This window comes from Morone saxatilis, unplaced genomic scaffold, assembly GCF_004916995.1.
Source record: "Morone saxatilis isolate NCDOM2014 unplaced genomic scaffold, NCSU_SB_2.0 Contig7, whole genome shotgun sequence".
Classification (NCBI taxonomy): domain Eukaryota; kingdom Metazoa; phylum Chordata; class Actinopteri; family Moronidae; genus Morone; species Morone saxatilis.
Window position 1 is genome coordinate 6,902,407 of NW_023340246.1, and position 15,587 is coordinate 6,917,993.

The 15,587-nt window shown below is 41.8% G+C and overlaps 1 protein-coding gene across 2 annotated transcripts in view; it reads right to left on the reverse strand.

Moving 5' to 3' along the window:
• LOC118340742 (kelch-like protein 29) overlaps positions 1-15,587 on the reverse strand; it is a 194,566-nt gene that overhangs the window by 50,843 nt on the left and 128,136 nt on the right. For both annotated transcript variants that reach the window (XM_035678867.1, XM_035678868.1), the window contains exons 7-9: positions 10,818-11,014; positions 8,554-8,666; positions 6,905-7,051 (exon numbers count right to left, since the gene is read on the reverse strand). In XM_035678867.1, the coding sequence (XP_035534760.1) occupies positions 6,905-7,051; positions 8,554-8,666; positions 10,818-11,014 (457 nt within the window). The remainder of the gene's footprint in view (positions 1-6,904; positions 7,052-8,553; positions 8,667-10,817; positions 11,015-15,587) is intronic.

A 15,587-nucleotide genomic window follows, 5' to 3' on the forward strand; every position in this document is an offset into this window, starting at 1 on the left:
ACCGGTAATCGTTACATCCCTATTATGAACACAGCTGCACCATGATAATCCTTTGACTTTGTTGAGATATTACGATAATAATCAACACCCAGCTCTGCATGGTTTAACCCTTTCATTCCCCCATCTTCTCCACCTGTCTGAACCTTCCTTTTTATATCAAAACCCAAACTGACAAAATTCTTTTCACACATTATTTGTGGATGAAATCTCCTCTCTCTGCGGCCAATATACTCACAGGATTACACTAATATTGCCAATGTGAGCCTTCCTTGTGAACTGAGGCTTAATTCTTCAGTGTGGGAAATTAAATTACTCGTGCCTTATGTACTACCTGGATAAGTCAAGATTTTTTTACATGTCTGAAATTGAGTTTAAGGCAGATTTTTTAGTATCTCAAATTCTAATCCATCAAGTAAGCAGAGGATTTGATATTTAAACAGACTGAAACCTTCCTTGGGTTATTTCTGGTAAACACTGATGAAAGCAAAGGCAGACAGGCTTTTACTATCCTCTCTGGAAGCATGGTGAGTTAGGACTGAATGCACTGGATGCATATCCATATGAACTGTGCACTAAAAGGGTTAGATTTCTGTCTATATGTGTGCATGTGGGAACAAAACAGGCAAATGAGAGTTCTCACGACACTCAGACCAATGAGTGACGTGCTTGCACTCAGCAGATGAGAGCAGGCGGCGTGTATCCGACTCCATTTTTCTCTAACAACCTCTCGAGTAATCACTCTCTCATGCACAGGCAGGCAGAGTGCATGTGAGCGCTGTCCCTCCAGATGAATGGTGTGACCTGTCATTTTCATCTCCTCGCCTACTCATCCTATGCTTTTAAACAGAGATGACATCTAATGGATTCAAATCCTAATAGCTACTGTGCCGACTGAAAGATACCAAGCCTACTCTGCATTTAAAGAAAAATGTCATGATCTTTCGTTACCTTCTTACAGAGGAGTTCAGTGATTTTTTTTTACACGTAGAACATATGGAAAGTATCCACAGGAGTCTGAGGACATATGGAGATGCTACTTTTAGCTTGTCCACCCACACACATTTTTCACTCTTCCATTTTCCTTGGACGAGGATCATTTATGAGTCCATATGCTTATCCACTTATATTCTGATATGCAACCCAGATAACACCTTGTGACTTAACCTCTCTAATGGTCTCGATCTTGCACACACCGACCCAGTACACAAACACACCTGGTGAACATTCTCAGTGCCAGAGGATGCACATGCCCTGCAGCCCCGTCAAAATTTATCTACCGCTAAACTTGCAAGGAAAATGCTGCTGCACAGCCCAGTACAGAAAAAGCCCAATTTTTCTTATTCTCTCTCTCACAAACACACACATACACACATTTTCAGGCAGGTGGACAGAAGATGTGAATGGGTTGAGCCTGGTGAAAGGCAGGGATAATGTGTCTAACAGGGAGCCTCTCAGATCTGTCAGAGGCAGCAGAGAAGCAGCCGGGAAGCCGGCATCCGCTAACACAGATGACAAATGTCCACTGAGCATTTCCCATTCCACTACTGTCAGCGAGGACTAACGCCTTTTACTGTATGTGTCTGTGTGTGTGTGTGAAATCATTCAGTGCCATAGCGGCGTCAAATAAATGACACATGAACGGTCATATCTATTTGCTTTGCTCTGAGCAGATAGGACTATGCGTCTGCTTTAGTGTGAAAAATGGACAACCCAATGCTTAAAACGCAGCTCTGTATGAAAAAACAAAACAAAAACACACACGCACTCACAAGTGTGTGTTCAGTAGAGCGTGTGCCCATGTTTAGCCTCACAGCGCTAACAAAGCCACTCAGCTGAAATGACCACAGCTCAGTGTCCTTTTGAGTGTGTGCAGGTTCATGTGTGAAAAAACATGTGTGTGCTTTTTTTTCTGGTAACACATAATGGATGGGTAAAATATGCTCTGGCAAATGGCACTTCATTTGGGTTCAAGAGATGCTTTGCTAAGCATGTTTGTGTGTGTGGTTGTTTTTGCGACTGTACGAGTATGCGTGCATATCAGCCGGAAGGATGGATGGGGGATGGAGAGAGATGTAGCGGACAACAGACGCTGACTGCTGCCCTGAGCAGCTACTGACAGGTGCAATGTGTTCGCCTCTGAGGCCTATTTCATGACTTCATTAGAAAAAAAAAAAAGCTTTCTTCAGCTCATTTAATACAAAACATATTCAGATGAACGGCTGCTTGCTGTATATTAACATTAAACTTTCTGGGTTGTTGTTTCTTCTGTAGCAAGTTCTGTATTTGCCTTATCCGTGATAGAGTGTGGTACATTTTTATTATTCCTCATGAATCTTGGGAAGATCGCTTCCTTTGAACAGATCACGGATTTTGTTTGTTCTCTCTGTGTCCTATAGCTCATACAACTTCTTGTGTATTTATAAGAGAGCCCAGTGGAAATAAGACGCCTTTGACTTGCTCTGGATATGCAGCCGCCGTGGTTGACTGACTACGGTTCAACTGGCTGCACACATCAGGGCCGAGCGCGCTTTGGGACTACAAAGGACACCGATGAGAATGGGGGTCTGGAGTTCAGTGGCACGCATCAGATCCCGTCCACTCTCTAATACGCAAGTCGTACCAGGGCCCGATATTCAAGTGATTTCCAGTCTTCTGTGAAAGTTTGAAACTAGGATATGAACAGTGACATCCTGCGCACTTTGTGTAAATTCCCATGTGTGTATGTACTTGTTTCCCTCAAACTCATGTGAGCTGGAGGAAAAAAGAAAAAGAGGAGATGAGGCAGAGAGGCAGAAGAAAAAGCAAAGATTGCCCACTGCATCAATCTCCATTGCCTGGCTACGTCTCCTCATGAGTGCGTACTTGTCAAAGATCATGCTGGCGATGGCTTACATGTTCATTTCGCCTCGCTCTACAACAATTTCCTCCTCTAGTCAAGGATGATTGTTGTGCCATAAAGCTCCTCAACTCATAAAACACAATCAACCTTTTCTGCAGTAGCCCACAATGATGAAAACTTTCCATTTTAAACAGGGAGCTTAAAAAGGGAATCACTAAATTAAAAGTGATCCTTGTGGTAAAAAGGTCATTTGTAGTTTTGAAGGTAAATGAATTGTAAAACAGTGAGAAAAACTCAGTTTATGTCCCTACACAGCCTGAAAGAATTGTTGTCCTTTAATAAATGTTATACTGTGACTGCATAATGATAGCATCATTTGTTCTGGAAAAAAGATTTTTTTCCCTCCTTCTTAATGAGTGCTGGAGGCAAAATAAATCAAATCATTGCATTATCAGAGTCAATTGTAAAAACTGCCCCAAATAATAACTAGTAACTTATACGCATATGAAGTAAAACCTCTAACTATATTAATTTGGCTTGGGAACTGCAAATGTCATTGCAAGCCATTGTTATTTTTGATGAGTGGACAGCAGGTCCTTGCTAATGGCAAGGCTGTCCTTTTTTATCATGAAAATACACCATTAACTGTCCTTTTTAGCTGTTACATTAGTTGGCCACTTTCCAAAGAGCCAATTAATCAGTCTCTTTTGTCAGGTTGAGTCACCTGGCAAGATAGGATCCTTTATAAAATATGTTGAAGTGAGGAGTAATGGAGGTCCTATTCAGGGATTTGGCAGAGCCTGGCCTGTTATAATTGGAACCATGTGTCTGTGGCCATCCCACAAAAGACTGCTGGGTGAAAAGGATGGACAGGTCTCTCTCTGTCAGCAACTTCACAGAGAAAACACAAGACAGGACACAATTTTTCCAGCCTCTTGTTTATGTAACTTATGTAACCAGTGTCTTACAGACCTAATGCGGAGGCGGATTTAGTTCTCAGATGTACTGAAGGATGAGTCTCCGTGTTTAGAGGTATGAGTACATTATGGTGTGCATAATTAATTCCAGAGCTGCAATAATGACCGTTTTCATGATTAATTAATCTGTTGATTAGTTTTCTGATTAATCGGGTAGCCAAATAATGGCAGGAAATGGTGAAAAATGCCTCTCACCATTTACCTGAATACAAAGTAACGTTTGAAAACTGCTTGTTTAGTCTGAACAACAGGCTAAAACCGAAACATATGCAACTTACAATAATACAAAACAAAAAAAACTATTTTTGCTAAATAAATGACTAGTTTGACATTTTGGGAAATGCGCTTGTTCGTTTTCTTGCTAAGGGTTCATTGTAAAGTTCAATAACACTTTCATATCCGTCTGTTAAAAATGAAGCTACATCTGGGAGATCTGAGTTAGCTTAGCATAAAGACTGGTAACGGGGGAAACTGTTTCACCTTACAGAGCAGATGTGACAGTGGTATTAATCTTCTCATCTAACTCTCGGCAACAAAGCAAAATAAGCGTATTTACAAAAATGTTATTCCTTTAAAGATTACATAATTTTATGTAGCTTTAATTTATTAACTCATTTAACTCAGTTAACGTGTTAACTACCAGCAATAGATTCTTAAAAATGCACCTGTGTTGCAAGGTGTTTCCTTTTTGAAGTCTCTGTAACAGACATACACACACAGGGTGGCACCCCTTCAATGATACTCAATCAAAGAAAACTGAAAAAGCTCTCTTCTTTCATTCAGTGGCTTTGTGTCTCAAAGCAAACCATTATTTACGCTCAAATGCTCTCCCTCTGTCTCTAAGCGATGTCCAAGCCCTGTTTCCTGGTGGCATCGGATGTCAGTGACAGCATAGCGGAGAGAGAAAATTGCATATTATTTACCCAGTGCCTTCAATATGCCACTTTTCCACTCTATAGCCTGCAGCTTACAACCCACAGCACATGCACAGAGACACGAGCGTAAAAAGACACACGTGCACGCTCAGATGAACGCAAACGCACACAAACTTAGCTCAAGGCTTAAAGCTTTTCCTTCACCCCCCCTAGACTGAGTTTTTCAGCAGTGCTGTGACATTCTGCCCTGACATGTCATTAAAAAGTGTCACAGGTTCTGGGGGAGTGATTTCCACTGCTCTCTGCCTCCAAACAGGGGAGAAGGGACAGATGCAAGGGAGGGTGGGAAATGATGAGCTGGGATGGTCACCAGTGATAACTCATTCCTCCAGTGTCAATAATCCTCTCCGTGCCAGATGAAGACGCCTATTCGCCCTCTTCCCTCTCCTCAGGCACCAGGCTTGCTGGTTGTTTTTTTCGGTCACACATGGGCAGAAGATTTGAGCTTGACCGAGAGCTCAATCACATCTCTGCTGCCTGGATGTCACGCCCGTGCGCAGAGGCACAAACTGTTGGATATCAGATTAGAACACAGGGGCTCTTTTTCTACCCCCCCTCTTCATTTCTCACCATCTCTTTCTCTTTTCTCAATCACTGCTCGGCCCGTTTCTGTCTTTCAGTCTTGCTCTGTTTCTTTCTCTCGTTCCAACTCTCTCCTCCTCCGTTTCTCCCTCTCTCTTCGGAGACGGGGTGACCCGGGTGTCTCGTCTCAGGAACCGGCGTGGTGGGTTGTTCAGACAACCGGGAAAATGTTCCATTTCTTTTTTTTTTGCTACTTCATCTGAGTAACTCACCTCTGCACCTCTCCATTAGAGTGTGAGATTGCAGGAGTGCGCTGGACTGAGCCAGCTGGAGGTGTTTGATGCAGATGACAGGGATTGCAGGTTCTCCTAAAAACTGTGCATCTGCCTTGTTGTGGCTCCTTGCGAATTTGAAAAACCACAGAGTCAAATTTTAGTGGATTTATCAGTAGGGGTGTTTGATACCCATGTCATAAACACTTCTTCAGTACTATTTCTTTTTTTATTACAATCAAAAAGCACCAGAGTGAACAACTAATGAGCATCACCATCTGCTTTTGATGGTTTGTCGCTGGGCTTTGTATTAAACTCGATAAAATCCTCCACTACAAAACACTCAAGTCGGCCTGAAAGATTTCACTATAATCTCAGAGTGCCACATATCAAAGGATAAACGCTAAATGTTTAATCCAAAAGGTGAAAAATTCAAATATTGACGTATGCGCCTCATAAAAGTGTGTGCCAATAAGGTAACATTGATTATGGAGGTCTGCACTGAATCTGATCCAGCTGATATAAGAGAGTTCCCCCTCTTGCTGGTTGATGAGAAGACATTACTTATGAATGACTCTTCCACTGACGGACTGGTGTAATTTATGTGATAATAATCTCACCTCCATTTTTAAACTGCTATAAAATACTTTAAAATCATCAGCTTTAAATTCATGGTTTTGTGACTGAACCCATAAAAATCTCATGACCTGAGGTTTTTACCCGCTGGATGGATATCCATCTACAGCGCAGTCCATTTACCTTTTCGTGAATGTGAGCTGACTCTCTGACCTTGAGCCTTATCGATTCCAAATTTGTTAAAATCTGACTTGCTGTACCTCTCTGTCAATATCTACCTAAAAAGGTAAAAAACCTCTGATTATGATTAACAGCCTCTAGGAATAAATCAAACACCTATTATGTGTACAGAAAAAGGACTGTGGCTGTCTGTGTTTTTGTTGGTTTTTCCATGCAGTACAGTGTCTCACAAACAAATGAAGTGTAACTAAGAATAGAGCACATTCTGAGGGCAAAGCACTCTTGGGATTATGAACAACTGCTGTGTTAGGCTGCATCTGAAGCACAAAGTTGATGAACACTACCAAGAGAGAACGAGGATTCACTTGTCTGGATTTTTATGCTGTGTACCTCTGGGAGCAGACAGGGATAGTCGATAGAACAACCACACTAATACGGTTCTGCAGACATACAGCATCTGTACTGTCAGTGGTAACGAGGGTTTTATCTCACTCTTTTGTCTCATGATACACATACATGTGTGCTCGTTTTGGTACACTGTAGTGTCTGTGCAGAGCAGACACTTGCTTCACAAACACACTCCTCTGCTCTCTATTTTATTACCTGCGCTCTGGAGTTGGAGTCTTGTTTGATCCACTTGATGACCGTCTCATAGACCAGCTCCTCAGCCTTGGTGTTGAGACTGTCGTTGGACAGATAGGACACCAGATCCTCCTTGGACACACTCAAAATTTCTTCCTGTCCTGCCACCTGAAGAGTTATGAAATACAGTAGTCAAATAGTCAAAGTCCTTATGACACAGAAATGGTGAAAAAAACAAATTTACTAGGATTCCTTCTAGAGGCATTGCAAACTAAATATACAGAGATTATTTTGCAATTATATAAAGTACTTTCATTTAAAATCTCTGCAGCCCAAGGATAATATGGGTGTTTCCAGTGTAGAGTCATTCTAAAGAATCATGTTGAAAGTGAAACGATCAACGAGACTAATGGTCCCTCACTGTATATCTAATTTGATTGTCATGTTTTCTTATTTCTCAATTGATCTGTCTTGAACTTTGATAAGTTTAAATGACAGGTTGATTACCACCAATCAAATTTCCCCAGTTGTTTGCAGCATCTGAGTTTAACATTTTGCGACAAACGCTCATTTGCTCTCTTGCAGAAAGTAAGATCAGAAGATCCATAACAATCTCATATTGGGTAAGTATAAAGCTAGAGCCAGGAGCTTAGAATTAGGGTCTGACTCTTTCCAAAGTTAAAGAAAATCCACCACTCAACTTGTGTGTCATTTGTTTAATGCATTCACAGAAATGTAAAAAAAAAAGAAAGAACTTGGTTTTCAGAGAAGTTACACATTGTTAGCTACAGTTGTGTGTTAGCAGAAAAATGTGTACATGCCATGGACAATCATTTTCGTGCCAGTCTATGAAGAGCAAACACTCAAATAACTCAGATAAAATGGTGGACAGCAGGTGTAGTGCACTATGTAGTAAATAGACGTTTTCTGTTGGCAACCTCTCCTCCTTTAGGTTTGAAGGTTAACTAGTAAGATTAAATGACTATCTGGAGTTCTGACAAGTGACATACAATGCAGCAAAGCAGTTCTCTTTCCAAAGTGATTTTCACCCTCTTCTTAAGCTACAAGAAAGCTTATTTTTCTTACACTTATTTTTACATCAGGTTATCTAACAGCTGCTGGGTAACACACACATAGTACAGGACATTGTGTTCCTACAATTCCTACAATTGCGTCTTCTGTGGTAAAAGCCTAAGAAGAGGTAGAAACTTGAAAGGAGCTTTTTATGTGTGTATACCTATATATATATATTCTTTATTTAACCAGGTAAATGACTCGTTGAGATTAAAATATAATATTGATACTTAACTAACTAAACTAAGTCCATATGATATGTGCTAATTTAAACTAAAAATGCATTACTTTTGACTTTATGTATGTTTTGAACCCTTGATCTTAATCTTAATCTTAACCTACTAATTACAGCAGAAAGTAGAAAGTGAAAGTGTTTTTCTCTCTGCAATGCAAAGGAGTCCAAGTGTGGAGTAAAAATGGCAGTACTCAAGTTTATTCATTTACTGATCACTAAAGGTATTAACTTTCTATGGTCATGATTTCAATTAGATTTTATTGCTGTTTGCTAATAGCTTTTATTCTCTCAGAACTAGTGCACAACTTTGTTCCGCGGGGATCAATGAATGGACTTTTGGGAAAGATAATTATGTACCCACCTCGGGGAAGTTCTGCAGTGCAAAAGCTTTGGCCATGTTATGGAGCTCCGTACAACTCATGGCCTCAGCCATAGCCAGCACTCCCAGACAGTTAGCGGCAGTCAACTGTTTCTCTGGATAAATAATATACAAGGTTGGGGAGATGAGGAGACAGACAGAAAGACAGACGGCGAGGACAGAGAAACCAAAACAAGAAAGAAACAAAGAGACAGGCAGATTGATTAAGACAGAGAAAAAAAACATAATTTAGATATCCATAAAAAGATCAGAGAAGTAGAAAGCTACAGAGAAAGAAAAAGCGGCTGCAGGTAGCACCGACCCATAGCCTGTATCTGCCCGAGACTAAGGGAGAACAAGTATAATAACTCAAAACAGCTCTAAGGACAAACAAGGAGGGGAATCGATCGCTCACAGCCCAGGCAGGAGGTGGTGGAAGCCAGGGAGCGGGATTTGGGATTAGCTGGGCCACTTTAAAGAAGTCCTGTCAGATCTGGGAGTCTACTACACACACACACACAGCCGAGAATATATGAAACTACCCTGATAGCCAGGCCAGCGGGGAGAAGGCTTATACCAGCGCCTGTGATCTCTTGTGAGGGGACAGCGTTTAAGGTGGTGTATCTGTAATTCTAGTTTTTTAACACACAGTGCCATTTATCACAAGAGAGGGAAATGTTGTGTTGATAGCGTAGTGTGCACACACGGGCATGGATCAACTGGGTCAGTGGCCACTAAAAGAGGCCTGATTAAACAATAGCCATCAAAGGAAAGCAGCGCCAGCCCTTTTATCACTGAAGACAGAGTCTGAGAGTCTTTCCTAAACAAATATCAGCTAATAAAGGTCACCTAACATCTGCTAAATGACAACTGAACAAAAGCCAAACCAAAGACCAAATAAAAGTGGGCCTTGCACTGCATCAAAGTGGGGGTTAGGGGCTAAACAAAAAGCTGTCTGAAAATGTCCTTCTGTAATGCTATTTGAGCAGATGAAGAGTTATTTCACTGTGTATGTTTGCATACTGTGAACATTTTGTTGCACACTCCTTTCATCAGTTTGTTCAATACTAGACAGCCAGGTTTCCAGTTTACTTTGTTGCATAAATGTGTGATACAAAAGGGGCGCGAAAATATTTAAAAACTCCTTCCATTGTGGCTAAAATCTTAATAACAGTTGAAACTTGGAGCATGTTGCTAATTCACTTTGAATCATCTTCTTAAGTCATGATTTTCTCACAGTAGTAGCAGGCACACAAAATGTGTTTATCTGTTTGAAAGTTCTGTGAATAAAAGTCGAAGTGGTATAAGTAGGTCGAGGAGATGTTTGCCATTTCTCCTCTGTGTATTTGTTACAAACTTCAATAATATCTGACACAGTATCAATTTCCCTTTGCTCAAGGACACACACTTGCGCCTGTATTCCTCCCCTTCAAATGAGCTGAAATGTCATGAATCTTGTCGAGGAAGAATGGATTGACGTCTCACTGGCAATGAAGTCTACAAATGGTTTCCATGTTTCACCCGTTCTTTTGCCCAAATGAAGAAAAACAAATCAATAACGTGGGCTTGCTGGTTCTCTTTTACCTTCTTTTCACTCCTTTCCTGCTGCTGACCTTTTTGCTAACATGCACTTCCCTTGTGTTACCGATACCCAAAACAATTTATTAAATGGAATGCAAAACCTGACATTTGCAGCTTTTTGGTTGCCTTTTTGGTTGGTTACCCACTAAAATGTGGAACATGCCATTTGCTTTTCATGTGACCCCTTGGGCACCCTGAAAAGCCCCTCCCCTCCTTTGCTCCACTTTCCATACCTTGTCTGAGTATCAATCTGTTTTGCTATTTTTCGATTCCATCATGGTTCAGGCCAAAGGATTTGACATTTAAGTGACAATTGTTCCCTGACCTTTTTATAAATCTGCCCCTGTGCTCGGCCCTGCCCACTGGGACGAGATCAGAGGCACAGTGCCCGACTGAGAGCGTTAGCAGGCAGAATTCTTGCACGGCCACTAGCTTTGGAAACATGACAAAAAGGAGCATGATGTGCCAAAGTCAGGGAGGAAATTTAGGTTCTGCACAACACATCCTGTAAGTCTGTGCATAGTAATGAAGCATGACAACGTGTGAAAATACATGAGATTGTAGATACTGCACATAGCAGGGGGAAAGGCTGCACAGGAATATCTGATGTAATAAGCATGCACACTTGCATATGACACATTGACACACACACACTAATAATCTACCGTTTTCTGAGCTGTTCCTACCTAGGAAGGAGACACAGACTTTACAGAAGGTGTTGAACTGGAACTTGTTGGCCGCCTCCAGCAGCGTCTTGGCGTTGGCCGAGTCGATAACCAGCGATCCTGTGTACACAAACTCGAGCAGCAGCTCCAGTACGTCGGCGCTGATGTTACTCATGTTCAGCTCCAGCACCTCCCCGCTCCGCGTCTCCCCTGATGACCTGATCAACCAATCACGGCAGAGAGAGGCGAGTTAGGGATGCTCTGAGAGGAAAGGCGAGGAAACACAGACAAAAAGAATAGGGACACAGATATGTGTATGCTACACACGACACCCATAACACACCTGGGCCAGTACGAGAGTGGGGAGAAAATAAGAGAATCATTACACAATAAGATAACAACAGAAAGTGAAAAAGGGACAGAAACAGAACTTTGGATGGTTTCTACTTTTCTATGGGGCTAGCAGATTTGCAACTATATTGCTGCATCTGAAACAAAATGTCCTTTCTGAACAAAGATTAGGCAAACAAAAGTTATTGCTTTGTTTCAACAGGCATGCTTATCACATATGTGTTTTCATGTATGCATAGTTTTAGAGGTGGACATGCATACATGGCAAGGTACATATGATCTATCAGACAGACAACGGAGAGAAAGAAAGTGACAGCACAGTTCATACACTGACATATGACAGAATGTAAAGTATGCTGGTTAAAGCACGTTGTACTGGAGAGCTCTTGCTGTTTGTGAGCCTACACTGCTGCCGTGTGTGTCGGGTATTAAGGCAAGAGTATCCACTCCTACTGGCATGGTGTAAGAGGTGCCAGGGAGTGCTTGGATGAGCAAATTAAATAGAATATGATATCCCTTGCAGAGCCTGAGATGTGCGGGGAGTGGAGGGCTGCTCTCAGAACTGGGCCACGTTGTGACTTCACCGGGATCAAATGGCAGAGATTAGTTCACATGCAGGATCCCCCCCCGGGAGGTATGAGAGAGTTAAATAACACCTCGCCACCCGTGCTTAATGTCCCATGTGAAACAATAATCCACTCAAGGGCAAAATAAATGGAATAAAAGCCCCACAGAACGCATTCCCCCACTACTATGTCTCACTTCCTGTGGCTATGGAAATAAGCAATATGAAAAGTAGCCTACATTAAGATGGATGGAGGCTGTTTGCTTCTGTCACTCGTGGTAGCACAAAGATAAAGCTCTGTCTGTTTCTGTCTGTGTGTGTGTGTGTGTGTGTGTGTGTGTGCACGCGTGTTTCTCTTTTCCTTTTCTGTTGGAACCAGTTTCTTGGATTAGAAATCATGACAAACAGTCAGCATTTTAGTGAGACACAGACAGAAAAACAAACAATATGAGACAGGTAGACGAAATGGTTAGAGTGAAGATGAGAGAGGGGAGGTTTGGGGGGCTGGGAGGTTGTTGATGAGAAGGAAGCAAAAGGAAGGGAGGCAGGGCGAGACGGTTCTTCCACAGGGAGCCAGCAGCCATCCTTCTGAGGGAGGGGTTGGGTTGTTCCATGACTGTGCCTTGGTCTTTTAAATAAGAGATATCCCCGCCCACCCCCGAAAATCCATCATCACACCTAAACAGAGCCTTTGTCCCCGCTGCAATAATCATCAGTAGCCTGTAGTGTATGAACTGAGACAATTAGTCGTCATTTAAAGCGCACTCAGGAGGTGAAAGGGGAGAAGGACATCCAAAAATAAAATAAGACAATGGCATTTGTCTCTGGATGGACATTGGCTGGAAAAACCAAGGTAGTTACTCTTTTTCCTCCTGCAAAGCAAAAAGCCACATAGTGTTATTGCCCTTTTTCCAGCCCTGCAGTGGGGGCAGGTAGTAAGACAGAAAGAAGGGAAGGGGAGTGTCGTTCAGGGTTAAAGTGATGAAGGGAGGTGGGGAAGAAAAGATGGGGGGGGGGGCTAAAAATAAAAGAAGAGCATGCTCATCAACCTGCTCAATTAGTGCAATAGGAACCAGCTCGAGTGGCAGTTTGTTTTGTCTGAGCACTTATGTTATGGAAATGACTTTTCCGGAGCTTCTAAAAGAGGTGGATATTTATGCTGCATCTGATTGCAGACTTGAATTTAAATAGTGACAGAGGGAGGCAGGGAGGACAGGAGAGACAGAGGAGGAGAGATAGGGCTAGGAGGGAAAAAAAAGATGGGCACACTCAGGCAAAGAAATTTGTTTGTGAAAAATGCACCACTTATTCAAGAGGAAGTCTTAAAAATCAGCACAGACTGTCAAAATGGTGGTGAGCAGAGGGGGAGAGGAAGGAGGGGAGCTGCAACACACACACACACACACACACACACACACTTCCTAATACATCCTTCAATCTAAAAAAAGCCCATTTTACAGGGAATACATTTAGCTTGTTCTTACAAGACCATCTATTCCGTGCAAGTACATACACTACCAAGATATGTTAAGATAGAAGCTTATTCAGTTGCAAAGCCTGTGCTGTCTGAGCTAAAAGTGGCTTGCATTTACATGTTCTGTCACAGCATAAATCTGGAATTAATTATAAATATAAAGAAACTTAATGTGGTAGCTTTATCTGTGTTGGGTGTCTTGTGTTTGCTTTGTGTTACTGAAGCCACTGTATTCCATCCATACATCAGGTATAATAAGGGGAGACTGCAAGGCTATCTGGCAGGAACAAGTCCAGTTTGTGTCAGATGCTCTAAAGGACAAAAAGGACAGGGTGACTGGCAGAGGGTTTAAAAGCCCAAACCTCCGTCCAAGTGTGAACACAGGACCCTCGGCACGAGAGGAAAACCAAACGTGTACATTGGATTGACATAACTCTTGGTACAATAACTTAATTTACAAATAGAAGTTTATTTTGAAGATTGATGACAGAAAATTGAAAAACAACCACCTGCAACTGCCAATGGATTAGAAATCGACATTTAATTTGCGCTGCTTAAGCACTTCTTCTGCAAGGCTTGCAGCTTCATGATGAGAGGGTCAGTTCACTGAAATAAAACAATGCATCTTGTCACCCACCTATAGTGGGTTCTAGCTGTGCAGAATATTTTTTGCTTGCCCAGGCTTTGAGAAATCAGTCTCTGAGAAATTTCGGCCTTCACCTAAATATAATGGAGGTCAATGGAATTCCATCTGTGGTGCTCACAGCATTGCATTTTACACAGCAACATCTATTTCCAGAGATAATGTTCTGCTTACTTTGGCTAATCCACATACTTCACTGTGATCAGTTTTCATTAAAACTACTTTATAGAGAGATAGTCCCTATGAAAACTGCTGAGACGGTATTTTATGAATTCGACAATTACTTTTCATGACACCCTGTTGCCATCTCTATTAATATTTTCACATTTGCCCCTTTTCCACGACTGACAATGCTAAATTTGCAGAACTTGAAGCTCTGCAGTGTGAAATTCTTTTTACTCTTGGTGATGTCTTTGTGAACAAAACTTGCCACAAATTAAGCGCAACAGGTAGCTTTAATATGGCAATATTTGTACTAATGATCAAATCTCACAAAACAACCACCTACTCGTTAAATTAAGTTAAGACAGTTTGGTGAATCAGACTTGAACACTTAAAAAAGTAAGAGAGATTTAGGATAATGATAAGAAAATGTTGGTCCATTGTTACTGGAAAGAACCACTTGACATTTTTCAATGCTGTGAGCAGTATTGAACCAACAAAAGTGTGTTCATCTCAATTGTAATGGAATGTAGCGGTGGATAGTGGGTATCACAAACATATATTTTGGACAAAAAAGTGAGACAATATGATTTGTAATTTAGGTGAACTGAACCTTTAAATACAGCTAGTCATAATAATGTTGCTAATTGAAATTTGAGGGGAGTTTCACCGTGTCCTGTCTTCCCCTCAGACTAAATGGAGCAGCAGAGGGCTGAACAGTGCATTCAGAGCTCAGCTGCAGTGTTCACACAGGGCCGACACTGTAAAGGGCTTTAACACAGCTCTCTACCCACCTCATAGTCATAACACTCTCTGACTCACAAGCATAGAAAACTCATGGGTCGACAGAGAGAGGAGACAGGGAGAGAAACAAATGGCATGAAAGCATGTGTCAGGACTGCTCAAAGATTCTGGAGCTTTTTACATTACTGTGGGTGTGCAGATGCAGTGGCCATAAATTAAATGCCTGCAGAGCACACTTATTGGAAAATCCTGAGGGGTAAAATGGAATTACCGGAGATGATCTGTCTCCCTGTTCTGTGCACCGGCCCTTTAAAGGGTAGGGTAATAGGTTTTCGGGTGGGGGTGAGGTTAGACGTGTGCGTACATTTCGGAGCGGCATTACATCCTTCAGGTATCATGGGGTAAAGATGGCAGGTTGAATGAACACATACTGTAGGGGAGGCCTGAATACTTGCGGTGAGGGTTATTTTCATATTTGAAATTTGCCAGAAAGAAGCACCAATTTTAAAATGTCTTTGAAAACCTGTGCGTAATGTGGAAACCGTATCTCCCAAAAAGAAAATTTCGACATTTATTAAAAACATAATTTTTATAATTACTTTGCCATTCCGTGCTGCTAAATTTCGGCTTGTTGCCAATTACGCCTTCAATTTCTTTAGTGAGTCATTGGGTTGGTGTGTGTGTGTGTGTGGGTAGGCCAGGGAAAATAAGTGTGATATGCACTCCCTCACCCTCCAGCATTACATCTCTACTTTCTCTCAGACTAATGGCAGCCTGCCTGGATAACACAGAAGAATTATGTCCTTGCATCCTAGGAGCACGCACGCATGTACGCACGCACGCACGCACGCA